The sequence below is a fragment of the Rattus norvegicus genome, chromosome 1 (genome assembly GCF_036323735.1).
Source record: "Rattus norvegicus strain BN/NHsdMcwi chromosome 1, GRCr8, whole genome shotgun sequence".
Taxonomy (NCBI): domain Eukaryota; kingdom Metazoa; phylum Chordata; class Mammalia; order Rodentia; family Muridae; genus Rattus; species Rattus norvegicus.
Window position 1 is genome coordinate 100005752 of NC_086019.1, and position 27597 is coordinate 100033348.

Here is a 27597-nt window from a genome sequence, read left to right on the forward strand (position 1 = left end):
TGATCATATTGATGAGTTCTTGGATTCAGATTCGGTTTGTGAGAATTTTATTGAGTATTTTTGCATCGACATTCATAAGGGAAATTGGTCTGAAGTTCTCTTTCTTTGTTGGGTCTTTGTGTGGTTTAGGTATAAGCGTAATTCTGGCTGCATAGAAGGAATTCGGTAGTGCTCCATCTGTTTCTATTTTGTGGAATAGTTTGGATAGTATTGGTATGAGGTCTTCTATGAAGGTCTGATAGAACTCTGCACTAAACCCGTCTGGACCTGGGCTCTTTTTGGTTGGGAGATTTTTTAATACCTGCTTCTATTTCTTTAGGAGTTATGGGGTTGTTTAGATGATTTACCTGATCCTGATTTAACTTTGGTACCTGGTATCTGTCTAGAAAATTGTCCATTTTATCCAGATCTTCCAGTTTTGTTGAATATAGGCTTTTGTAGTAGAATCTGATGATTTTTCGAATTTCCTCTGATTCTGTTGTTCTGTCTCCCTTTTCATTTCTGATTTTGGTTTTTTTTTTTTTCTTTTTTCTTTTTTTCGGAGCTGGGAACCGAACCCAGGGCCTTGGGCTTGGTAGGCAAGCGCTCTACCACTGAGCTAAATCCCCAGCCCCTGATTTTGTTAATTTGGATATTCTCTGTGTGTCCTCTGGTTAGTCTGGCTAAGGGTTTATCTATCTTGTTGATTTTCTCAAAGAACCAGCTCCTAGTTTTGTTGATTCTTTCTAGAGCTCTTTTTGTTTCTACTTGATTTATTTCAGCCCTGAGTTTGATTATTTCCTGCAGTCTACTCCTCTTGGGTGTATTTGCTTCTTTTTGTTCTAGAGCTTTTAGGTGTGCTGTCAAGCTGCTAATGTATGCTCTCTCCTGTTTCTTTAGTGTCCTGTTCTTAGTGGACAGCGTACCCTTTGTCTCCTGTCTCTTTAATCTTCACAGTATACCCAGGTTGTTGAGAGCCTGTCTTCGTTTTGTGTGAGGACAGTGAGGGAGGGTTGGGAGCCAGCCTAGGGCTTTGTCTGGAAGCCATGTTTGCACTGTGCTCCCACTGAGCTTTGCAGTTTCTTTTTAAATGTGACCTTGGGGAATTCAATATGACTGAGAGAGGAATATGGGGTTATCGAGCTTTTGAGACATCTCCCATCTCCATTAGTGATTTTTAATGTCCCACTTTGAGGAAGTTGGCACTTCAAAGGCTGGGGGCCTGGAGGTGACTCAGCAGTGAGGAGGCCTGAGGGAGTGGTGGCTCTACAAGGTAGGAATGACAATAATCCTGGCCTTGGTGACAGTGCATGGAATGCCACAGCAAACGTGCAGACTGAAAGATGTGTTAAGAACGAACTAACTTTCAGCGGGTTGAGGGAGCCCAACAGGAGGTTGTCGTCAGCCTCCAAACATCTTGGCTCTGACAGCACTTTCAGAATAGAGATTTCTCAAGACTCTGGGTTGGTGCTCCTCATGCACACATCAAACTTGACTCAGGCCTGGTCTGAGGACTCTGTGTGTGTTACACCATGGGGTGGACATGCATCTCTCAGGCCGGTGCTCACAAGTAATGCTCACGCCTGGCATTTAGCCAATGCCTGACGTTATGGGTTTGTCCTAGTTGCTTTTCTCATGCTCTGATAAAACATCATGCGTGACCAAGGCAACTCATAAAAGAGATGGTTTGGGGTTGGGGATTTGGCTCAGTGGTAGAGCGCTTGCCTAGCAACCACAAGGCCCTGGGTTCGGTCCCCAGCTCCGAAAAAAAGAAAAGAAAAAAAAAAAAAAGAGAAAGAGGGTTTAATTGGGCTTACAGTTCCAGAGGTTAGAGTTTATGACGGCAGAGTGGCAGGCAAGGTGACTGGAGCAGCAGCTAGAGAGAGGCTCACATCTTTTTTTTTTTTAAAAAAAAATTATTTTTTTTATCAATTTTTAAGTGTGCTTCTGCACACAAATGCAACTGCCAGTGGAGGCCAGAGATATCAGCGTCCCTTGAAGCTGGAGTTAAAGGTGGGAGTGAACTGATCGTGGGTGCTCACAACTGAACTCAGGTCCTCTGTAAAAGAAGGAAGCATTCTAACCACTGAGCACTTTCTCCAGCCTCAGGGAGCTTATAGTTTGGACAACAAACAGGAAGTAGAGAGCGCACTGGGTGTGTCATCAGTCTTTTGAAACCTCAAAGTCTACCTCCAGTGACACACTCCCACCAACGAGGTCACTTGTCAAAACAGTTCCACCAACGGGGGACCAGGTATTCAAACATGTAAGCCTCTGTGGGTTGTTCTCATTCAACTGCCAGGTTGAACTGCAATCGTCCCGAAAAGACATGGAGTCCCAACTCTGTCACTGTGTATGCAGCTGTCTTAATTAGGGTTTCATTGCCATGAAGAGACACCATGGCCACAGCAACTCTTACAAAGGACAACATTTAACAGGGGCTGGCTTACAGGTTCAGAGGTTCAGTCCATCATCATGATGTCAGGAAGCATGGCGGCATCCAGGCAGGCATGGCACTGGAGGAGCTGAGAGTTCTACCTCTTGTTCCCAAGGCAGCCAGAAGACTGCTCCCCCCACCCCCACCCCCACCCCCACCCCACCCACACACACACATGAGAATGCCACACATCCATAGAGAATGTTAACACTGCAAGCCAAGGGTCATCAAAGACTGGTACCTTTACCAGAAGCTAACAGAGACAGAAAGGAATCTTTCCTACAGGATCACGGAAGTGTCTTAGTGCCTTCAAGCTGCTGTAACAAAATAGCAAGGGTAGGGAATGGAGCAACTGAACTGATTTCTTTGGAGACCAGGAAGTCCAAGATTAAGAAACCAGTAAGTTTCATGTCTAGTGTGGCCAAGCATCTCATAGATGGGGGAAGGGGACTATGAGCTCTCTTAGGCTTCTTAGATGAGGTCACTAGTCACCTCCCAAGGGCCCACTACCAATACTTTTCAGTGTGTGAATTTGGGGTTATGAAGGAAGAAAGTTGCGGGAGGGTCTCCATGTGTAGCCTAGACTGGCCTCAAACTCTTATGGGTTTACTTGTTTATTTGAGATAGGGTTTCACTATGTAGCCCGGGCCATCTAGAATTCTCTTTTTATACTAGGCTAGCCCCAAACTCAAGAGATTGCTTGCTTCTGCCTCCCAAGTGCTTCGATTAAGGCTGTACATCACGCTGCACCTGGTAGCTAGCTATCCTCAAACTATTGAGCCTTCAGTCTCTGAAGGATATCTTTCTGAGTGAACGTACACATGCCGTGTGCCTCTTTCACAGACGACCCCAGCCGCTAGTCTAGGACCTTTCTAGCTGTCAGGGTGATCATTTTATGACTTCATTCGTCGTTGGCGTGCATGTCTTATAGCCTAGCCTCTATTTTCCACTGAATTTTCTTTTTCCTAATTATCTCTACACGCTGCTAGTACTTAGGCAAAGGAGAGACAACAGGCGAGTCTGGTTCTCGAACGTGTCACCAGAGGGCGCTGCCCGCGGGGGACACTGAAGCGCCTCACGTCCTGGCCGGGCTAAGAGCAGCGAGCTAATCTATTCTTAGCCCCAGTTAACTTTGGCTCTTGAAAGTCACCCAAACTCAGGCAAAAGCTCCTACTCGAAAAGGCAGAGAATTTTCCACTCCAGTCAGGAGAAATCTTGATATTAAAAGGATCTCGAAGCTTTCTAGGAAGACAGAAAAGAACAAATAATATGACTTTGCACAGGAAATCACCTGTGTGCTCCCAGCAGCTCTCCACCTCCCCGACTCGGCAGATCGCGGTAGACCTTGGACCTAGACTGGAGTTTAGTTTCTATTTGGGTGGCATTGACCAGACCAGCCCCTCTGAATTTAGTTTGTCAACGCCAACCGTGCCTACTCGGCAAGACTTTGCTCAGGGTTAAAGTTCACAGTAGAGGGAGAGTTTCCAGAAACCTTTTTCGGATTTGGCATAGTTCAGGCCAGCCCTAGAGTCCTTGGGGCCAGGGATCAGGGGCTGCTCCCTGGGCTTCTCTGGATTTTTCTGTTACTCTTTGCTCTCTTCCCTAGTGGCTCCCTTTGCCCTGCAAGTGGAGCAGGCTCCTTTCTAACCCTACAAGGTCTGAAAGCTACACCAGGCCCTGTGCGCGCCCCCCTCCCCGTGCCCAGCGTTAATTAACCAGCTCCTGACAGCTCAGCCCCCTGTAGCATCTCCCACTCCCAGGACCCTGGGGGGAAAGGGCCCTGGCAGGTCACAGACCCAGCGCAAAGGGTGATCGAGGAGAACCTTCCAGGTGCGGTCCCAGATCCTAAACGTGTGATTGGGCATTGAGTTGGGTGGCCAGGCGGGGTCGGGAATGAGGGTCAGCCGGGTCCTCGTGAGACAAAGTCCCCTCTAGATGCTCCCCATTCCCGCAGGGTCATTGCTTCCTAGTCAGGGTCTCGGTGTCAGTCAACCAGACGAGGGGCGCAGAAAGGACGCCTTGCCCGGCCATCAAGATCTTTCCTCAGGTCTGGTCCAACTTGAGGACCCGGACCCTTGGGGACCCAGAGTTCTACGACCCGGAAGGCCGGCGGAGCCGGAAGGTGGAAGGGCGGAGCCAGGGAGGCGGTGGCCTGTGAACGCCTCTCTGGAGCCCGCAGAGCGGAGTTGGCCTCAGTACCCGAGCGTCCCAGACTCCAGCACGGTAAAGGTGCGCGCGGGGAAGCCGGGGTCTGAGGAGCCGGTCGGGGACCCTGCTGGAGGTGTCTGGCACACTGCTGGAGCTGTTCATCTCAATGCAAAGGAGCCGAAACACTGCCGGGCCTAAGCTGCAGCGCCGAGGTTGGAGTAAGGAGCTGCTCCTAGTGCTTCCAGCCGCAGCCTGGCGCTCGGGAGTGCGCATGCGCGGTGCGGTGGCTGGTATAGCGTACGCCAAGCGCTTAGGGGACTGCAGTGCCTGGCCCGCCGGAGGGAACCAGGGCTCTAGCTTAGGGATGTCGGGGGCTCAAAAGGCCAGATTAGTTGGAGCAGTTGTTGAGAAGCGTTCTGCTGTAACTAAGTAGATAAGGTGTATATGCTCGGCCCGGTGCAGAGGGCACGGTGCTGCTGAGTGTTGGGTGCCCACCCCAGGCTAGCCAAGTCTGCGAGCTATATAGGGAACCTACCACTGACCGCTTCTGATCTTTCAAGAGAAATCAGGAAGATCTAAGATGTATGTAAGATTTTATTATTGCTGTTATTTTTAGACAAGATCTCACTATGTAGCCTTGCCTGGTCTTGATCTGATAGTCTGCCTACTGTAGCCTCCCCATGCTGGGGTTACGGGAGTGGGCCAACACAACCTCGGTATCTTCTTATTTTTTTAAATACCAACAGTCAAATAGTTAAACAACTTTGTGGGTGGAAGAACAGGATGATGAACTTTATAGAGGACAGCTTGGGGTCTGTAAATTCTGGAGAGAGGAGCAGGATAGTGATTTCTGGCCAAAGACCTGATTTCCACTCAGTTTCTGTTTCGTTTCTCTACACCTCCATCCCCTTTCCCCCTGACACACTTCCTTCCTCTACACTGGGGATTTGAATCCCAGCTTTGCTATAAAGAACGTGGAGAAAAGAACTGTTACCCTAAGGCCTTCTCCTCTGTCCCTCACAACTTCACTGGACTCAGTTCAGGCTGCTGTCCAAAGGTTTGATATTTTACCTCCTTTGTGTATGTCCCAGAGCTCTGCTGTCATCTTCCCACCAGTCTGGGTGACTGTAAGACATCAGGGGTCCCAGTTAGCATGTCTTCTCTATGGCTAACAGGTGGACTTCCAGTGACCAGGACCTGTTGTGGGGACAGCATTATTGAAATAGTTGTTCTCCTGAGAGAAGGACCTGTCTTCTGCACCCCCATCTCTTCCTCACTTACAGACAGACATGGGCTCTGGGAAGGAGAAATGGGACATGTTCCCTTTCGATCTCTTGAGTCTGAAGAATGCAGGAAGTGAGATGATTTCACACAGACTCGGGGTCCCAAACCTTTCACAACAAAAAGCCTGTTGCTGCCGTAACTTTTGAAATTATTCTTCAAGAAATCTAAGCCAGCCTTGCCGTGCACTCAGAGACTGCAGAAGCTCAGCTGAATGGAACCTTTCTTGCCCAGTTCTCCTGTCCCCTGGCCCCTGCTAAAGAGCCTGGTTTGTCTTCTGGCAAAGGCTTGTCTGGGCTTGGTATAGATCAAGAGTGGCATATGCATGTTGGTACCTTTTCTGCTCCGTGAGTTTTGACTTAACGTTATTCAGAGCGAGGCCTGAGGTAGATAATCCTCTGAGTAGGTAGTCAAGGGTAAAATGGGTGAATGCAGTACCCCTCCCTCCTCTCCCACAGTTTTACATTCTGTAGTTCCGGCTACCCACAGCCAAATAGTAAGTGAAAAAAACATTTTTAGAAACAAGTCATGAGTTTTAAATACTATGCAAGTTTTAAATCGTGGATTGTTCTATGTGGTTAGAAATTACATTCTGAGTAGCGTGATGAGCTCAAGTAACCTTATTTTATTTAATAATGGCCCCAAGCGTAGGGGTGAATAATCGTGTTTTCAGGCATCCTCTGGAGTCTCTGAATGTATTCCTTATGGATTCAGGGGCTGCAGTGTGCATCTCTGTCCTAACTCCTTCACATGGCTTGTCTTGTTAGGAAACCACAGTTTTGAGAGTGTGGATCCTTACTCTGATTTGGAGTGGTACCTGTGTGCCGGTGCTGAAGCTGGCCCTCAGAACCAGAACGGCACAAGCCTTGCACTTCTGAGTATGGGTGGTGTCCTGCGGTCCTCTGAGACCTGGGCTGCTGCACCTGACAAGAAAGGACAAAGCTGGGTGTGCACCTAAACTAGGAAGTGGTTAGCTGGGGGCGGGGTATTAGTCCTTTGAAAGGAAGGTATTCATCTGAAGTTTATCAAAATAGATAAGAAAGTCAGAGATGGGGGTTGGGGATTTAGCTCAGTGGTAGAGTGCTTGCCTAGCAAGCGCAAGGCCCTGGGTTCGATCCCCAGCTCCGAAAAAAAAAAAAAAAGAGATGATGGTGCAAACCTACAGTACCAGGGTTTAGGAGCCTGATACAGAAGGGCCACGAGTTCCAGGTTAGCCTGGGTTACATAGTAAGGAAGTCTGGAAAAGGGGTGGGGATGAAAAGAAAACAGGACATTTCTAGGGCCAGAGCCCAACATACAATATCCAGAAGTTCTTTTTTTTTTTTTGTTCTTTTTTTTTTTTTTTTTTTTTTTTCGGAGCTGGGGACCGAACCCACGGCCTTGCGCTTCCTAGGCAAGTGCTCTACCACTGAGCTAAATCCCCAACCCCCAGAAGTTCTTTAACAATAGCCTTTATGGCAGTGCGATGGCTCCGTGGGTTCCTTATAAGGGCCCAGAACTCCCAGAGTCTCAGGGACAATTTTACATCAAGAGGTTCTGACTCTGCGTAGTTCTTGGCTATCAAGAGAAACCAACCAAGCCCAGCAGAATGGAAGGCTGTTGACAGTAGCCTGGGATTCCCTCAGGAAGTTCCCTCAGCTGACTAATGTCTCAGCCTCCTGGGAGCAGAAAGTGTCACCACTGCTGCTTTTTCTCACCAGCCTTATGAGGTGGCCTGTCAGTGCCTGGGCTCTCCTTACCTGCCAGTCCCTCTGTGGGGCACCACACCTCACCTGTGGCTGTGCCTCTGCCAGGAAGGCAGTGCACCCTGGTCCTAGCAAACTGCTCTTAGGATCACTGTTCTTCAGTTCTTCAGGGCTGTCTGTTTTTCGTGTATCTTGCAAGCCCCTGGCAGGCTTTTGTTTTGAGACAGGGTCTCTTGCTCTGTAGGTCAGGCAAGCCGGGTCTCACTGGGTAGCCCAGGCTGGCCTCAGACCCATCTGACCTTTCTTCTTCTACTTCCCGAGTGTCAGAATTGCCGCTATGAGCCACCATGCCAAGCACCAAGCCTCTGGAGATCTTTGCTTTGTATGGCTCTGTGATTGTCTCATCTTGGTAGTTCATACTGTTCCTGGTTCTTCTTTATTATTAATTGGCTAAGTGATCATTACTCTCTCTCTTTTTTTTAAAGATTTATTTATTATATATAAGTACACTGTTGCTGTCTTCAGACACACCAGAAGAGCCCATTGGATCTCATTACAGATGGTTGTGAGCCACCATGTGGTTGCTGGGAATTGAACTCAGGACCTTCGGAAGAGCGGCCAGCGCTCTTAACCGCTGAGCCATCTCTCCAGCCCTCATTACTCTCTTTTATGCTGGTAGAGAGCCTAGCTATCGAATCCAGGCTGGCTATGGATTCATAAGTCACCTACTTTAGCTTCCCAAGTACTGAGAACACTGCCTTGTGGTCCCGTATCTAGCTCTTGTGTCTGCCAGTAATGTCCCAACAGGGTCTGCAGTGCCAGCGGCTCTGTCCCATCAATCAGTTACTCTATCCCTCCTGATCATCCTTTACAAGAGCCTAGCCTATCAGTGGTCTCTCTCCATCTTTTCCTTTCCTTTTCTTTAGCACTGTTCATGCCAGACACATGGCCTCCCATAAAGAATTATATGTCCTGTTTTCGCTCTATCTTCATGCTAAGTATCTGACTCTTGGCTCCAGCTTACCCAGCAAGCCAGTGCCAGTGTGGCCTCAGAGTCTTGTCCTTTCCCTACTTTCTGCCTTGACTCAGGTACCTTGCCCCATCAAGAGGCCATCTGGTTTTGACTTTCCTGTTCCCGACAGCCTTCCTACGTTGGAGGTTGTGTGAACCACTCAACAGGGTGAGAGGTTGGGTGAGAGGTCAGGCTTAGCTTGCTAGGGACTGGTAAAGCCTGTGGCTGAGGCTGCTTCCTCATCTGTCAGAAGTCTGAAGTTAATCAGAGGGCAGAAAAGACCTTTCATCCACTCGGCTGCTTCCGTAGCCTGTTAGCTCATGCCCAGCCTCTTGGCTTCCGAGAAGCGCAGAGGGCTGTGCCTGTCTGACTCGCAGGAGGCCAAGCAGTTCTTCCCAGAAGATGGGAGCTCTTTCTAAAATGTTATATAAAGTGTCACATTTGGGTCAAAGTACTCATACGTGTATTAAAACTCCCTTTCAGCCGTAAGGTATGGTGGTACTATCTCTCCTGTTAGCCCAGCACTCAAAAGCCCGAGGGAAAGCGATTATGAGTTTAGACTGGTCTGGAATATGTAGCAGGACTTTATCTCAAACAAACAAACACAAAAACAGGGACTGGAGAGATGGCTCAGAGGTTGAGTACTGCCTATCCTTCCAGAGGACCTAGGTTTGATTCCCAGCACCCACGTGCTATCTCATAATGGTCTGTAACTCCAGTTCAGGGGATCGCTGTGTTCTGAGGGCACAGACATATATGCAGCATAACACCTGTATACACTTTTTTTTTAAAGTAGACAAAATGGACAAACATGAAGAACCCACCTATCTCTTTGAATCATCTCTTAAGGTCTGCCGAGATGCCCATCATGGTAGATGACATCATGAAGCTTCTATGCTCCATTTGCCAGGAGAAGAAAATGAAGGCGGCCGTCAAGCACTCTGGAAGGGGTGCCGTGGTCGTGGGGGCAATGGCCTTCGTCGGCGGTTTGGTTGGTGGCCCACCAGGATTAGCTGTCGGTGAGTGTGAGTGATTTTACAAGTACAGCCTGCCTTGGGGCTCTCATAAAAGGTCAAGGTTTGGGCCTGTCATTGCTGCCCTTGGGAGGCAGAACTTGGAAGGCTCAAGGATAGCCTGGGCTACATAGTATATTTCGGGCCTCCGGCATGCTCGAGGTTTTTGGAACCACATGGAAGAATGACCTGGTAAGTAAGAACGGTGCCTACCATGTGACCTATGCAGGGAGTTCACCAGGCTCAGTCCTGTCTGTATGGTATGATAGCTTCTTCGTAATGCAGGATTCTCTTGGCCTTGGTGTTGGTACCTCTCAGAGCCTGAGGGCACCTTTCCTCCAATGCCCTTTCTCTAGAGATGCATCCTTGAGCCTAAAAGTACTGGGGTGTCTGGGTCCTGAGAAGGGAGCCAGAGAGGAAACCAAGCTCGCCAAGTTCCTTCCTTGAGCCCGAAGCAGAAGTGCCTTTGTGAGCGCTCTCCTGCTGTGAGAAAACACCAAGACTGAAAGCAACAGGGCGGGAAAGGTTTATGTCAGCCTGAAGGAGAGAGAGCCAGGGCAGCACCTGGAGGCAGGAGCTGAAGCAGAAGTCGTGCCATGCTTCTTCCTGCCCCTCTCGCCTCACCCTGCTTGCTTTCTCCCGCGCAAGGTGTGACTAGCATCCCCACACGGGTTGGGCACCGACCGTGGGACGCTGGGTGATTCTTCACTGATTCTGCTGTGTGCTGACAGCCTAGGCGAAGGGTTCCTTCCTTGACCCCAGTCTTCCAAAAGTTCTTACTTGGAGGCTGGGCAGAAGGAAGCGCTTCCTCCCTGCTCTCCTCCCACCCCCCACCCCCCCCCCCCCCCGCCCCCAGCTCGCTCTGTTCTTCCCTCTAGTGGCAGTGTTGATATCCGAGAACATTGCATTAAAACAAAGCTACATTTCATAGAAACGGAAGTACAAGCACGGGTGGCCCAGACCTTCCCCTTTTGTGTTTTTAAATTCTGCGAATTCAGTTGTCTGGACATCAACTTCTTCCCACGACAGGAGAATACAGCCTACTTCTTATTTCCCTGGAGATGCCCTCTCCTTCCACTCCTACCTAAGTGTCCTGGGGACGCTTGGCTAGGGTTGTGGCCTCTAGCTATGTCCTGCCTCTGTTGTAGCAACCCATATTTTATTCAGATTGAGTTAAGCTGACAGAGAGCAGAGTCTGTCTGGACTTGCTGCTTCTGGCCCCTGGTCACGGTGGATACTTTGTTATCTTTGAAAAACCCAGGGATTCTCCTTTCTCCCAGGGTCTGGAGCAAGTTGTGTATTGATGTCCTGATGTCCCCACTACATGAAGTGCTCTTGTAAATGGAATATTGATGCTCCGTGACAAGGTAGTGCAGACGCTTGCCATACCGTCAGATCGAGAGGTTCACTGGTGTCAGGAGGAAAAGATCAGTCAAACTTGTGTATGAACCGTTTTCCCTTCCTGGGATGCCTCTTTCCTTTAGAGACCAGAGGAGCAATTTGCTTCCAGGGCCACATTGCTTGGATTCCAAGAACATAGGAGTCAGACTCTCTCTTCTGAGTCCAGCCTACAAGTGGGTTCTTCCTGGCATAAGCTGAGTGGTCTGTTTACTTAATTAAACATTTATAAAGTGATTACTTTTATGTGTATGGATGTTTTACCTACCTATCCACAAACTGTATGCACGCAATACTCACAGAGGCCAGAAGAGGGCGTCAGGTTGCTTGGAACTGGCGTTAAGGATGGTTGTGAGCCACCCTGTGGGTGCTGGGAATCAAACGTTTAGCCCTCAGCAAGATCAGCCAGTGCCCAGCTCCTAACCACTGAGCCAACTCTCCAGTCCCACCTACTTTCTTGAGCTATGATCACTATGTACCTCAGGCTGGTCTGAAACTTATGTATCCCAGATTGTAGTTCAAAGCTGAGTTCCTCGTGCCTCCAGAGTGCTGGAATTACAATCATGATGGCCCCAGTATTAAAACAAGCGAAGAGGAAGGCATCTCCCAGGAGTTCTCAGTGACCATGCGCAGTGCCACCTGTTCCTGGGCCATCAAGGAGCAGCTTTCCTTTGAGACCGGAAGCTGTGCTCCCAGGCTCCTCCCCATTCCCCTCTGCACACTACCACAGCAGCTGCTGGCTCTGAAGTACCAGGAGAGCAGGCTTCTGCTCAGTGCCCCCTGCGTTCTCCACCGTAACACATACCTGCTCTCTCCCGCTAAGGCTAACTTCCTGTTTAGCCACAGCCTGTCCTGCAGTGCACCTCCCTTAGACACACTGCTCTCTGGGCGCTCTGTTTTGCTGGTCCCTTCTCTGCTGTTCCTAGCTTCCCTGTAGAGGTTCTGGGAGCATTCTTTGGCCTTAAGGGGACCCAGCCCCATCTCGTTCTGACAAGCCCCATTGGCTGATCTGGCAGCAGAGGGTGTGATCAGTGCAGTGGATGCTTAGATCCCAGTCAGCAGGTGGGTTTCTCAGTTGTTCTGCCCCGCCTTACAGATCCAGCATTAGGTTGCCTAAGCCTCCTGGACAGCAGCCAGGAGGAAATATGTTGGCCCAGCCCACCTTGTTCTTACCTGAGACCTGACACAGTGACAGGTGCGGGTTACCACCTATCTCCAGAGTGAGGTCCTATTCTCTGGCTTCCACCTAAGGCAGATGGGGCGCTAACTTGCCTCCCCAACTTCCACGCTAGGCCGTTTCCCTTCCTCCAGGGGGCGCTAAGGAGCTAGCCTTGCTCCCCTCCTTCTGCTCCTCCCTGCCCCACTCCCTTAAGATTCTGGTTCTTCTGGTTCGATCTTTTCCTCTATTCACAAAGAACCTCTGGACAATCGTGTTGATTTTTGGTCAGTGTTCATTCATAGACACCACTATTGCAGCTACTACCAGCACCAAATGGTCACCCTCTCGTTTTGCCTGCACTCTCCTCCCGGGGTGCCGGGACGCAGCCCAGATGACTGGTTACCTGCCTACCTCACACCAGGGAAGATGGGGCCCTTGGATGGTGTAGCAGAGTGAGGAGGATGCCCACTTTGATGGGTAAAGGGTGTAGAACACCGTCTGCCCCTGTTCTGTAGGGAACGGGTCGCCAGTATTTGTCCAGCCTGGGACTCCCCATCTGCGTTTCTGTTTGCGGTTACTTGAATTTTAAAAAAAAGCCGTTTCTGGAAGAAAAAAAAAAACATTTCACTTTGGAATAATAATAGCTAGATGTAGAAGTTGCAAAGAGTATAAAGAAACCCCTATGTGTCCCTCCTAGTTTTAGTTTTAGTGGGAATGTGTTTCCCGGCAGGCTGTGGGGACCGAGCAACCAGCACTAATGCAGTGCCGTGAGCCATCTCTGTTTGACTGACCAGTGCACGGTGGCCTTGTTTTTCTTCCAGTTGCCACTTTTTTTTTTTTTAATTTTGGGAGAGGGTCTCACTATGAAGCCTTGGCTGTCCTGGACTTTACTATGTAAACTAGGATGGCTTTGAACCCACGAAGATACCTTTGCATTTGCCTCTTAAGCATCTGCCTTCCAAGTCCTGGGATTAAAGGCGTGGCCACTATGCCCAGCTGACACTTTTTTTGTTTTGTTTTATTCTGTTTTTTGTTTGTTTGTTTGTTTGTTTGTTTTGTGACAGGGTTTGTGTGAAGCCCTGGTTGTCCTGGAACTCGCTCTGTAGACCAGGCTGGCCTTGAACTCAGGAATCTGCCTGCCTCTGCCTCTGCCTCTGCTTTTGCCCCTCTGCCTCTGCCCCTCTGCCTCTCTGGCCTCTCTGGCCTCTCTGCCCCTGCCCCTGCCCCTGCCCCTGCCCCTGCCTCTCTTGATGAGCTTCTCATGAGTCTGAGGTGAAGCACCTTCTGCATCCGTCCAGGGGTACATGACACCCTGTGGCATCTCCAGTGAGACTGACCTTGGTAACTTGGTCAAGGTCATGTGTGTTGTGTTTTTCCACTCTTAAGATTTTGGCTTCTCACCCCATCCCCTTGGGAGTGACTGACTAGGTCTATCCGGCTGCATCTGTGACTGTCTGATTGCTGAGATGTACAATTCATGGGAGGCTTTAGAGATACAGAGCTAATGTGCCCAGTGGCAGCAGCAGTTTTCTGGCACACAGAGAAACCCTGTCTTGAAAAACAAACAACAAAAAATAAAAAAGTAATGTTTCCATGGGGGAGAGATTCTGTGAGGGGGGCAGGGGGATGTAAATAAGGAAAGACAGACAGACAGATAGACAGGCAGACAGAACCCCCTCCAATGTTTCTAGCTGCGGATGCATGTCTGCTAAGAGAGCTTGGCTGGCACTTGTGAGCCGCTCTCCCACCCTTACCCACAGTACCAAGCGCCTGGAAAAACAACGAACGCAGAAATCTAAAAATAGTGTTTTCTGACTGGGGTAGGTGGCTGGTACACACTTATGACACTCAGCTGAGATGCTGAGGCAGGGGGATCAAGAGCTCTAGGCTATCCCTGTCTCCGTAATCCAAAAACCAAAAGCAGGAGAAAGTAAAGCGAAGCCCCCTTTGGAAAGAGAAACAGTAGATTAGGTTAGATTTGTTTGAAGGGATGGAATGAAAGAGTCTCCAAGAGAAAGACTTGACTTGGGGTTGGGGATTTAGCTCAGTGTTAGAGCGCTTGCCTAGGAAGCGCAAGGCCCTGGGTTCGGTCCCCAGCTCCGGGGAGAGAAAAAAAAAAAAAAACTTGACTTGCTCCCGGGGTCATTCCCTTGTGAGTTCTTAGGGAGTTTCCTAGGCTCAAGGGCGTGTTTCCTATCACCCACTGAACCGACCAACTTGACACACGCTTGAGTTATTTTGGAAGGGGAGATCTCACTAGACAGGCCTGAGGGCAAGCCTGTGGTACATTTTCTTGATTGATGATGGATGTGATGTTGGAAGAGCTTGGCTCATTGTGGGCTGTGCCATTCCCGAGCTGAGTGCTATAAGAAAGCAGACTGAGGGGCTGGAGGGATGGCTCAGCGGTTAAGAGCACTGACTGCCCTTCCAGAGGACCTGAGTTCAATTCCCAGCAACCACATGGTGGCTCACAACCATCTGTAATGGGATCTGATGTCCTCTTCTGGTGTGCCCTCTTCTGGTGTGTCTGAAGACAGCGACAGTGTACTCGTATACATAAAATAAATGCATCTTTTCGGGGAAAGAAAGAAAGGAAGGAAGAAAGCCAGTGAGCAGCCAGCACTCCTCTTTGGCCTCTGCATCAGCTCCTGCCTCCAGGAACGTGATCTGAGTTATAAGATGAAATTAACCCTTTCCTCCCCAAGTTGTTTGTTGTGGTGCTGTTTTTTTCACAGCAATGGAAACCCCTAAGACAGCCACACTCTGGAAACAGTTCAATCTCCCAGCCTTTCCAGGCAATGGGTCCCCCTCCCCCCCAGAAGATGCATGTCCCTCTTAGCTTCTCCTTTGTGGAGACAGATTGTTCTGGGAGTCACAGGAGTGGGGGTGTTCTTCAGCCGTGAGGGGGATCTTAGTTGGCACAGTTCTGCGGTAGGGAGGGTGTAACTTGGAGGGGAGCATTGGGAGAAACAAATTTGAGTATCAATTATCTGGACCGAATGGACTAGAGAGCACATCGACCTTTGCCCTGCTGAGTGCCTGGCAGAAGCCAAGCTTGCTGTGACCTGCTCGTGAATGTGCCCACTTGTCATGACAGTGGCTACATTCTTGGCAAGAAACAAAGGCCATCGTTGGAGAATGAGGCTGACTAATTGAGTCCTTCCTTGTTTTCCAGGGGGGACTGTTGGGGGCCTGTTAGGTGCCTGGATGACAAGTGGACAGTTTAAGCCCGTTCCTCAGATCTTAATGGAGCTGCCCCCCGCTGAACAGCAGAAACTTGTTAACGAAGCCACTGCCATCATCAGGAACTTGGACTGGACAGACGCTGTGCAGCTGACCGCTCTAGTCATGAGCAACCAGGCCATGCAGCAGAAGCTCTTGGCCATGCTAACCACCTATGTCACCAAGGAGCTGCAGGCTGAGATCCGCTACGATGACTAAGTCGCCCCCCCCCCCGTGGAATGGGGGTTTCATTTTAGATTATTCTGTGGCTCTCAGAAGGTGGCCAGGGAATGGGGGAAGCCTACCAGGTACTTCTGAGAAACTTGTATATTACCAGCACTGGTTGTAAGCTGGCTAGTACATCCTGTTGGACTGTCCTGTTGGAGAGGCCTTGGGCGTGCATCTTGGGCTGTGTGTGCTATGGGGAGGTACAGGCAGGCCCGCTGTAGGTCATGTGTCTAAAAGAAGTTCTCATGCCGTTGGCCGGCCAACTCTACCAAATGTTCCTCTTTCTGTAAAGAGTGTACCTCCAGGTACCTGTCACAGGATTGGATCCCCTTAAGCTCTGGGGTCTCGGGGTTCAGAGCCAGCTCTTGTCAGGATTCTGTTTACCTGTGAGTGTTTCCCTTCCTTGGCCAGGGACTTCTCAGTGGTCTCATGATGAACGGTCCCTCCTGTGAGTGAAGCCACAGATGACAGGCGGTCTCTGTGCTCTGCCACTGGCAATGTCCCCCAGGCTCTCTTGAGTAACTTTAGTTAAGTTTCTAGGATCATTTGCCTCCCTATGGAAAATCATGGCACTTCTTTATCTTTTATTTTTAATGTCAATTTCTGGACCCTTTTTGTTCTCTACACTTTCGAGGCCTAAGTTAATTTAGCTCCATTTTCTTTTTCTTCTTACTATGTTTCCTGGGCCAGCCTTGAAGTCCTGGACTCAAGTGATCCTGCTACGGAGCTGGGGACAGAAGGCTTGTGTCACCATACCTAGCTTTACCTCAAAGACTGTTCTACTCCACTTTTTCTGAGTCCTTCCATGGTCTCCTCTCAGCTGTCTGCAATCTATCTATAATTCATTTGTGTGAAAAGACAACATTAACAGTGAATTCAAAGACCCTAACTGAGCCAGGCGCTGTGATACTCACAGCCTCAGATAACTGAAAGGCCAAAGTGGAGCATCCTTGGGTCCAGGAATTCAAGGCCAACCCGGACATAGCGGAAGCCGGGAGATACACGAGACGTTACACACCTTCTTGGTTGGCCTTTATTTGCAGTCACAGAGTCAAGAAGCAGCAAGTGTTCTGATGAGATGGAAAGAGATGAGAGACAGGGGAGACCAAGGGAAGGCAGGAACAACAAGAACACTAGGTTAACCTCCCATGACACTGGCTCTTTACAGATCGGGCTAGCCTCTCCTCATTTCTCTAAGTGACAGTGGCTCAAATCCAACAAGTAGCTTGCTTGTTTGTTTTCCTTGTGGTGTTGTGGACGGAACCCAGGGCCTTGTATAAGCTAAGTGCCACCACGGAACCCTGCTCCCAGTCCTTTCTTGGTAGATCCTAGGCTAGTTCTCGGAGTAATGTGGGAGTCTGCTGGTTACCCCCTGAGCCCGGTCCCGGTCCTTCAGTTCTGGTTTAGTCAGTTGGTCCTAGTGCTGTCGCTCAACCAATAACATCGTATGCATTTGACTCAGTATTGGATACTTCCTTTTTATCCCTCACTGGGGATGCTCACTCATGGAGGGCAGGAGCTGTGTGCCCCGATCACCTATCTCCAGCTTGCTCCTGCCTGGTACCGTGGCTTTTATTGTGCTAGACACTCAATAAATATATATTTTTAAAGCTCTGTATTTTATATCTTCCTGGTTGGTTATTTATTTATTTATTTTTCATGTTTTGTCTATATTTCTGTAAGTATGCTGTATGTGTCTGGTTCCCACAGAGGCTGTTAAGTGGGCACTGGACCTCCAGGAACCGATGTTACTGACGATTGTGAGCCACCACGTGGGTGCTGGGAACTGAACCCAGGCCCTCTGCAAGGGCATCAATGGCTAAACAATTTCACCTCTTCTAGGTTTGAGTCTTTAAACTCGGGCTTCTCTGTGTGATTCTGGTTGGCCTCAAACCCATGGTCTTCCTGCCTCAGCCCCTTGAACTCTGAGATTACTGGCAGGCATGACCAAGACAAGACAGATAAGTGGTTTTTTTTTTTTTTGTTGTTGTTAGAAGTCTTTAAGTTCTTATTGTTTCTGGTTTTTTGTTTGTTCAGTTCTTTTTGTTTTATTTGTTTTTTGTTTTGCTTTGTTTTGAGACAGGATCTCATGTAGCCCAGGCTGGCTTCCAACTCCAAGTAGCCAAAGATGACCTTGAACTCTTGATTATCCAGGCTCTATCACTGCTAAGTGTTGGGATTCCAGAGACACACCTTTATGTCTGGCTTCAGTAAATATTTTTGGAAGTCATGGTTTTGAAACCACTTCCTATGGAATTCCTCCAGTAACGAAACATGTGACAAAAGAGACCTAGAATCAAATTTCAAGCTTTTCGAAGCCCCTGAGCTACTAATCACAGAAGCTGGGGTTTGGCCTGGCGTCCCTAGAACCCAGAGCCCTCGCCGGAACACCGTGTGGTAGTCCCCCCGGTTTTCACAAACGTGTATGAGACATGTTTTCACCTGAAATAGTTTTAGTCCAATGTATGCTGTCTCCAAAGTGGGGCATCCCAACTTCCGGTATTTCTACCCCAAGGTCTCCCTGAATGCTGTACCTTTTCAAAACTACAACCTGACTATCGTCCAATTACTAATAAATTACTTTTCCTTGAAAAGTCATTCTCTGTGTGTTTTGTGGAAACCACTTGTGAAGGCTTAACACAGAAAGGAAGATTGTTCGATCTGTGGACAGGTAAAAGCTCCCCGGCCCAGTTCCCAATGGCCGTTTCCGACCAGCTTCAGCCACATTGCTGCCTGTCTAGCCTCCTCCAGCCCTCTGTGCGGACGTCCTGTGTAGGCGGTGCTGGGACCTGGGTTCTCTGCGCAGCGGCAGCCCAGCCTTTCTGCAGTCAGAGAGAAGTAACTGAGAAAGCTAGCGTCTTTGCCGGGCAGATATCTCTGTGTGAAGGAGGCACCTGTGGACTTCACCCCTTGGGGGTAGGGCAGGAGCGGTGGAGCCTTTGTCTCCGTATGCCTCCGTGGGCCTGAGCTGGGTAGCCTAGGTGACACCTGGAACTCGTGATGTCACTGGAAGGGATTGGAGCAGGGCTGGGAGCGGATGCTGTCTTTGGAAACTGACTCTTCTGGTTCAGCCTGAACCTCTGTTCTTCCGGCTAAACAGGAAGTGACCCCCACAGTCCCTTGCTCACAGCCCCTTGATCTAAAAGTCTAAAATCAGGACCCTACCTCCAGTTGCAATAGATCTGAAGTTGCCCACCTTTATTATAGAGGCGAAGACACGGGTTGGCAGATTCGTGGCAATAAAATCACAATTAAGGTTTTCAGTTCAGTGTTTCGAGTTAGGGGACACTTCTTTTTTGTTTCTTTTGTTATTTTGAGTCAGGACCTCACTGTATCCCTGTATAGTCTAGGCTGTGGAAGTCAACATCCTCCTGCCTCAGCCTCCCAAGTGTTATGAGTAGGGGTGTATGCTCCGTTTTCTTTCTTTTTTTAATTTTATTTTATTTTTATTTAATGTATGTGAGTACACTGTAACTGTCTTCAGACTCACCAGAAGAGGGCATCAGATCTCATTACAGATGGTTGTGAGCCACCATGTGGTTGCTGGGATTTGAACTCAGGACCTCTGGAAGAGTGGTCAGTGCTCTTAACCGCTGAGCCATCTCTCCAGCCCGTGTGCTCCGTTTTGAACACCAGGTCAAATCCTACAATTGCTTACACCCAAGCCTTTAGAAAACTCAAGAGTTGTAATAGAATTTCCTTTGTTAGGCCTGGGACGAACCTTAATGGGGGCCAGAGAATCTGAACTGTGAAAGGAAGCTGCCTGCGTTAGCTCAGGACCGGCCACAGTTGACGGTTTTGCCCGTGCTTAGCTCTGGTGGGTTTGCCTGGCTTAATTGGTTTGCTTTTTGTCTAGGTTGGAGTTATTTTTGAGCTAGGCCTGACTGTGTAGTTAGACGCTTGCCTCAAACTACGATCTTCTGCTTCAGCCCCTAAATTCAAAGATCACAGGCGCGCCTCACCATGGCCAAACCCACCTTTAACTCTGCATTTTAGAACGAGTCTTATCCCGGGCTGGAGAGATGGCTCAGTGGTTAAGAGCACTGACTGCTCTTCCAGAGGTCCTGAGTTCAAATCCCAGCAACCACATGGTGGCTCACAACCATCTGTAATGGGATGCTCTCTTCTCAAGTGTCTGAAGAGAACTACAGTGTTCATATAAATAGAACGAGTCTTAGAAACTGTTCGTTCCCTTTTATTTGTTACTGATCTTTCTTGCTGAAAACTTAGGGAAAAATCCAGAAAAGTGTAATCCGTTTGCCTCTGCGGCATGTACCACCATCTTCGCATTTCTTTTTAAAATGCATGTATGTGTTTGTATGTGTAGGGGCGTTAGGCTTACATCTATGTCTGTGTACGACATGTATGTCTAATGTCCACACAGGCCAGCAGGGGCGTCAGATCCTCTGGAACTGGATTTACAGCCAGTTGTGAACCACGGTGTGGGCTCTGTAATTGAACCCCGGGTCCTCTGGAAGAAAGCCGATGCTCTTAGCCATCTCTCCAGCCTGTCTTTATACTTTTAAAGGTACTTTCAAACTCCTTGGAAAGACTGGCAATGGTTACACAGTAACCTTTTATACTACAGCACTTGGGATTGCGTGTGGGTGGCATGGTTGGGGTCTTTTAGGCAAAAGCTTGTCATCAAAGCGCTGCAGTGAACATGCTCGTGTATCTCCGTAATCTGGGTTTTGATAGCCTTTGGATTATGACAGATTCCTCCAGAGCGAAATGGCTGGATTTAAAAATATGTGTTCTTCAATCGAAATCTCTCATTAATTTACCCTCCAAGTTTTGGCGTGCCGATCTCCTTGTGTCCTCTCAGGAAAAATTTTCCGTTTAATCTAGTTCCAGGCCTCGCTAAGAAGGGGCTCCCTGCAAGGCTGTGTCTCCACCAGTAGCTGGTGGCAGCAGGTGGCAGGGCACACACGGTGGTGTGACACACACCTGCTCCCGCTGGGGAGGAAGCAGAGGGGAGTAAGGCAAGATGGGGACCCGGTAATTATAAAAAGCAGCCATCTGCTCCGAGGCCGGTTATTAACCTGCGTCGGGTGCTGACGTGACAGCGCCAGCGAGATTTTTTCCCCCCACAGGCAGATGGTGTATTTTCAGCCAGACTTAACTTTGACTCTGTGTTTGGAGATGCACCCAGGGTCTGGAGGGAAGAGGGCGGGAGGCTGCAGGGCGAAGGCACTATGGCTAAGGATGCAAGGCAGAGGTCCCATGGCCAAGGATGCAGGATTAAGACCCGATGGCTAAAAGAGGATGCAGGAGGCTAGAGCCGGAGGCGACCATTCAGCGGCGATTATGAGGCGCCATCTAGCGGTGAACAGCGCCGCAGCGCCCTCTACCGATCACCTTGCAAAAGTCAGGATGCCGCCACAGTAGGGTCTGGTTTATGAGCCAGGGTGCAGAAGGCTGGAGCACTTCCTGAGGTTTTAAAACGCCATGAGTAGAACATCGTCTGGATCTCCTGCAGCCTTCCTTTTTTTTCTCTTTTGCATACAAAACTGGATGCTTCTTCATTCTGAGCAATCAACATATGGTAATAAGAAATACCAGAATTCATCTCATTCTGGGTCTGTCTAGTGTCTACATTTTTTTTTTTTTTTTGGAGGAAATAACTGTCTTCATTAGCTGGAAAAGGCTTCTGAGGTCGTTATGATAATGGTGGCTCGGAAGGCTGAGTTCTGCCCTGGCTAGTTGAATCACAGCCTTGGGGTTAGTTCTGGTTCTCCCAGTCTCGGCAGATGAAAGGGAAAAGGGGGAAAGCCATTCACTTTATTATTTTGGATTTTACATTTTTTTATTAAGTTTTAAGGCTTTTTTAAAAAATATGGAACGCTTCACGAATTTGCGTGTCATCCTTGCGCAGGGGCCATGCCAATCTTCTCTGTATTGTTCCAATTTTAGTATATGTGCTGCCGAAGCGAGCACAGTTTTAAGGCTTTTTAATTTATATGTGTGTGTATATTTTGTTCATATGTATGTCTGATTCTTGTGCATTCTAGAGTTGGAGTTATTATGCACAGTTATGAGTCGTCATGTGGGTGCTAGGAATTGAACCTGGGTCCTTTGCAAAGAAATAACTGCTGAGCCATCTCTCCGGCCCCCTTAATTTTTACTTAAAAAAATGTTTAGTTTTGTTTGGAGTGGTGGCAAGTGATCTCTGAGTTTGAGGCCAGCCTGGTCTACATAGCAAGTTCCAGGCCAGCCAGGGATATATGATGAGGTCATGTAACATATAATAATATAATACAACAAAAATGTATATATTTAAAGTTTTATTTATTTTTTATTTATGTCTGTGCACATAAGTGCAGGTGCCCCCAGGAAGGCCAGTTATGAGGGCATCAGATCATCTGGAGCTGGAGTTACAGATGGTTTGAGCTGCCGTTTGGGTGCGAAGAATTGAACCTGGGTCTTCTGGAAGAGCAGTCAGCACTCTTCAAGCTCAGTACTATTTCTCCAGCCCCATGGTGGATCGATTGAGACAGGGTGTCATTGTGTAACCCTGCTTGGCTTGGAACTTATTATGTAATCCAAGCTGGCCTCGAACTCTCAGCGGTACCCTCCTCTGCTTCCTGTGTGCTGGGACTAACGGCCTGGACTACCATTCCCAGCATAACCGCACTCTAAAAAAAGAGTAGGGAGCAGTGAGATGGCTCAGTGGTAGACGTGCTTGCAGCTATGACCTGTGTTTGATCTCCGGAGCCCACATGGTAGAAGGAAAGAGCTGACTCCTGCTGACTGTCCTCTGACCTCTCCACACACTGTGGTGTATGAGTCCATGCATGCACAACACAGCACAGCCACACGTACACACGTTAGCTAATTAACTAACTAACTAATTAATTAAAGAAGAGCTGAATGTGTTGATGCACACCTGTGCTCCTAGAACTCAGGAGGCTGAGGCAGGAGGATTATGAATTCTAGACCAACCTGGGTTACTGGTATTTTATCTCAAAACCAAAACAAGGGCTGGTGAGATAATAAAGCTGGGAAAGGCACTTGTCACCTGACAATCTAAGTTTGAACCTCAGGACCTACCTAATGGAAGGAGAGAATGAACTCTCACAAGTTATCCTCTGACTTAATTCGCCCCCTCCCTCACCCCGTGCCCCTGTGCGCACTCGCACTCACGCACACACACACACACATACACACACACACACAGAGGCACGCACTCACGCACATGCACTAAACATGATTTTTAAAACAAAAGCAACAGGAACTCTGAGGAGAGAGTTCAGACCTCAGCACCAGAGACAGGCAACATGGCGTGGGTCTCTAAAGAGATCAGAGCCCCTGTGGCAGAGGAGGAAGAAATAGCTCTCAGAGGACAGGGTTCCGAAGTAAGGGTATATGTACAGCAAGCTCTGCTGTTCCCACAGTAGGTAGAGCAGGAAGGGATGGAGAGCAGGGTGTGTGGCTTTGATGTAAATTCACTTCTTGGGTGAGAGATCCTGACCCTGCAGAGTCTGTCAGCCAGGGACTCATAGATCCATCTCAGCCCGTGGGACGAAGGGAAAAGGAGGGCTGCTGCCGACACTAGGTCCGAGCAGAGGCTGGGCTCTAGCAACACATTCTTGGGTTGTTGCTGTTGTGTTTTTTGAGACAGCCCCCGCCCCCCTGCCTCTGTCTCTCTACTCTCTTCCCCTCCCCACTTCTCTTCTCTCTCCTCTTTCCTCTCCTCTCTGTGTAGCCCTGGCTGTCCTGGAACTCACTCTGTAGTGATAAAGGCTGCAAAATGGTTCAGCCATTTTGAGAGGCAACTTGACAGTTCCTCCAAAAACATTAAACACAGACTTGCCGAGTGACTCAACCTTTCCACTTTCAGGTCTGTACCAGGATTATCGAAAACACATGTCCACACAGAAGCTTGCTCACAAATATTCATTAGCCCCTCACTCGTGCAGGCAAAAAGGCAGACAGAAAACAAAGCAAAAACTTTTATTCAAAAGATGGTTAGTAATAAAATGTGGTTTAAAAAAGGATTTCTGGGGTTGGGGATTTAGCTCAGCGGCAGAGCGCTTGCCTAACAAGCGCAAGGCCTTGGGTTCGGTCCCCAGCTCCGAAAAAAAGAAAAAAAAAAAAAGGATTTCTATTGCTATTTTTCAGTGTGTGTGTGTGTGTGCAGGTGACTGATCCTAAGGCCTAGGATCCCCTAGAATTGAAGTTACAGGCAATTGTGAGCTGATATGTGGTGTGGGAATTGAACCCAGGTCCTTGGGAAGAACTATTAGCCACTGAGCCATCCGTCCAGCCCCCAAATAGAATATATAACAGTCAAAGGGCTACTACCTGGTCATCAACAGGAACTAAGTGTAGACGCAACAATATGGACTAACCTTGACAGATCTATCCAGGGTGAGAACACGAGTCGGAAAATGTCTTGTGCTGTTTGATTCCCTTCACATGAATCTGGAATAGGTTAGTCCAGCGAAAGCAAAACAAAAGGTTAGTGGCTGCCCAGACAAGGGACTACTGGAAGGGGCTCAGAGGGGTGTGTGAGAAGTGTCCTGAAATTAGATAGTGGGAGGACTGCACGGTCTTAGGACTGTTCTAGAAGCCACCACGTTACATATTTTAAAGAAAATGTGCGGGTTGGGGATTTAGCTCAGTGGTAGAGCGCTTGCCTAGGAAGCGCAAGGCCCTGGGTTCGGTCCCCAGCTCCGAAAAAAAGAACCAAAAAAAAAAAAAAAAAAGAAAGAAAAGAAAATGTGGCAACGACCCCCAAACAAAGACACACAGGCCTTTATAGGGAACTAGGGGAATTTTAGCTAGGGTTAGGTAATCTAAAACTTCACTGGTGGGTGCTGGGGATGTTACAAGGGTGGGTTTCTGATTGGCTTGTGTCCGGATGGTCAGTAAATTGCATTCTTGTTTTTGTTTTTGTTTTTGTTTTGAGCTGGGGATCGAACCCAGGGCCTTGCGCTCGCTAGGCAAACGCTCTACCACTGAGCTAAATCCCCAACCCAGTAAATTGCATTTTTTTTTTTTTTAAGATTTATTTATTTATTATATATAAGTACACTGTAGCTGTCTTCAGATACACCAGAAGAGGGCATCGGATCTCTTTACAGATGGTTGTGAGCCACCATGTGGTTGCTGGGAATTGAACTCATGACCTCTGAAAGAGCAGTTGGGTGCTCTTAACCGCTGAGCCATCTCTCCAGCCCGTAAATTGCATTCTTATGTCATGATTGTTATAAGGCTGCCCGGCCTTGAATCCATGCCTTCCATCCACAGTCAAACCGAGCCAGAGTTGCCCACATCACATCTGTTACTGCCTGAACCAAGGCTGAGTGGCTTCGTACAATGTCCTTGGTGCCACTGGTGCTCCAGCACAGAGGGCCCATCCTGAGAGAAAATATGTCTGCATCCTCGTGGTTCTCTCTAGGCTGTTCTCTGGATGGGGGATTTTATGGCCTTGTTCCTGGAATTTATGGTCTGTTCCTGGAGCTGGTGACTTATGGCCTACTTCCTGGGACTGATGACTTTGGGGGTTTTATGGTCAACTCCTGGAGCAGATGACTTTCCCTGTGAAGTCAGGCCTGGTCCTAAAATGGAGTTTATGTTGTCCTCCCTCTAGCAGCCATCTTACTGAAGACCCCATCTCTGGCCTCTATGTTACCAAACCTGGGCTAGGTCTTGCGCTCACCTTTCTTGGTCCAGAGGGTAGCACGATGCGTGCTGACAATGCTGTAATTAACTGGCTTCTGGTCACTTGCTCTGCTCGCCCTCCCCCCAAATGGCCCTGGGTCTGCATGACCCAAAGCTTTCTAGTAGACCAGGCTGGCCTTGAACTCACAGAGGTCTACTTATCTCTGCCTCCCTAGTGCTGAGATTGAAGTCCTTTGCCACCACACCTGGCCCTTCTCTCTGCTTCTTGCCTGTGGTTCAGAATGTGAGTTCTCGTAGCTGTGTCAGCCGCCATGGCTGCCGCTTGCCCACCATGACAGCCTCTTAGCACTCTGGAACCGTAAACCCCGATAAACGCTGTCTTTTATAAATTGACTTGGTTATGGTGTGTTATCAGTGCAACAGAAAGTAACTAAGACAAGGGTCCTGGAAGCATTTTCTGGGCAGATTTCTGTGGAGGGAGTGGTTGCTGATAAATTAAGGCAGGGGAGAGGTGGGAAATTCCAGGAGAGAACTGTGGGAACCAAGCTCGCCCGGCTCCTTCCCCCTTGCAACTGCAAGGTAATCTTATGGCTATACATGACTCCGTGTACTTTGGCACATAGGCTGGGCCAGGCTAAGTCACGGGATGTGGAAGTTCTCACCTTCCCCGAAAAGCTGGAAGAGTAAGAATTGCTTTCCTTTAGGGGATTTGAGGGGCACTTCTCTTCAACCTCCCCTTCTTGCTGTACATGCTGGCTCTCTCCCCCATTCAGTTCCGCTTAGACCCCATCAAGCGGCTTCTGATATAAAGCCACACCTCTCCTGATGCTTTCTCTGGTGCAGAGGCTCTCTCCTATAGCACACTCTGAAGGGCTGCTTGTGGTGGCACACACTGTAAGGATTTGCTGAAGGAGGCAGAGGCAGGAGGATCACAAGTTCGAGGCCAGCCTAGCCTACACATTAGGCTGGAGAGATGGCTCAGTGGTTAAGAGTTTTCCCAGAGGTCCTGAGTTCAAATTCCAGCAACCACATGGTGGCTCACAACCATATGTAATGGGATTCGATGCCCTCTTTGGTGTGTCTGAAGACAGCTACAGTGTACTCATATATAATAAATAAAATAAATCTTAAAAAAGAAAAGAAAAGAAAAAAAAAATACTCCCACAGACATGCCCAAAGGCTGGTCAGCTGCAGGCAACTCTTCAAAGTTCCTTCTTTCCAGATGTCCCAAGCTTGCTTGTGTTGAGCTGACAAACTCAAACCAGCGCACTGCCCCTCCACCCAGTGACAACATCTGTACCCAGGGAACAAACGTTGAGATAATCTCTTCAATTTAATAAGCTAAACTCATAAGCTAAGCACAGAGCTAAACTCATACGGATGTTCCTTACCAACATCACGGTCCCTGTGTGTGTGGTGTGTGTAAGTGTGCAGGGCACCTTCCTGGCTAGCACTGGAGAAGAGACAGGAGCTATGGGACATTGTGGATAGTGGAGAGGCAAAGGCAGCTCTCCTGCTCTCCCCACAGGAACCCCTAGAGAAATGAAAAGAGATTGACACAGCAGGGACAGCCACAGAAACATAGTTACCAAAAGCCAGGTGGCGCAGAGGTCAGGAGATGGGAATGTGAACTTCTGTGTCTGTGGGAATAAGATCAGGGGATAGTTAGGGATCGGCTTTCTCTGGAAACTGAATGAACCTCAGGAGAACGGAGGGACTGTGTGTGTGTGTGTGTGTGTGTGTGTGTGTGTGTGTGTGTGTGTGTAGTGTGAGAGTGTGTGTGTGTGTGTTTGTGTGTGTGGTGTGAGTGTGGATGTGTGTGTGTGGTGTGTGAGAGTGTGTGTGTGGTATGTGGCTGTGTGTGTGACTGGATGTGTGTGGTGTGTGTGAGTGTGTGTGTGGTGTAAGTGTGTGTGAGTGTGTGTGTGGTGTGAGTGTGGATGTGTGTGTGGGGTGTGTGAGAGTGTGTGACTGTGTGTGTGACTGTGTGTGTGTGGTGTGGTGTGTGTGTGGTGTGTGTGTGGTATGAGTGTGGATGTGTGTGTGTGGTGTATGAGAGTGTGTGTGACTGTGTGTGTGTGTGTGTGGTGTGTGTGAAAGTGTGTGTGTGGTGTGAGTGTGGATGTGTGTGTGTGGTGTGTGACTGTGTGTGTGTGGTGTGTGGTGTGTGTGTGTGAGTGTGTGTGTGGTTTCAGTGTGTGTGTGTGGTGTGTGAGAGTGTGTGTGTGTAGTGTGAGAGTGTGTGAGTGTGTTTGTGTGTGTGTGTGTGTAGCTTGGGAAATAACCTTAAGGCCTTTATCTAGCTAAGAGAGCATACTAGGACACGTCACATAGTATCTACCACTCTCCAGAGGCTTTTATAATGATCACCAGAGGTGAAATTCCCTGAAGCCCTTCAATAACAGACT

At 48.7% G+C, this 27597-nt stretch overlaps 1 protein-coding gene and 1 non-coding gene across 6 annotated transcripts; one reads left to right on the plus strand and one right to left on the minus strand.

Annotated features, from left to right (window-relative positions):
• The first annotated feature begins 4528 nt into the window (after positions 1 to 4528).
• On the plus strand, positions 4529 to 18156 carry C1h19orf12 (similar to human chromosome 19 open reading frame 12). Of its 5 annotated transcripts, none has more exons than XM_001073988.8 (3): positions 4529 to 4639; positions 9392 to 9561; positions 15288 to 18156. In XM_001073988.8, the coding sequence occupies exons 2-3, from the start codon at positions 9402 to 9404 to the stop codon at positions 15551 to 15553; spliced, it is 426 nt and encodes a 141-aa protein (XP_001073988.1). In that variant the 5' UTR covers positions 4529 to 4639; positions 9392 to 9401; the 3' UTR covers positions 15554 to 18156.
• A 3236-nt stretch (positions 18157 to 21392) lies between these two features.
• Positions 21393 to 21499, minus strand: Rnu6-968 (RNA, U6 small nuclear 968). The gene has a single exon (XR_005499925.1). It is a non-coding gene; the product is annotated as a U6 spliceosomal RNA (small nuclear RNA).
• Positions 21500 to 27597: the final 6098 nt, after the last annotated feature.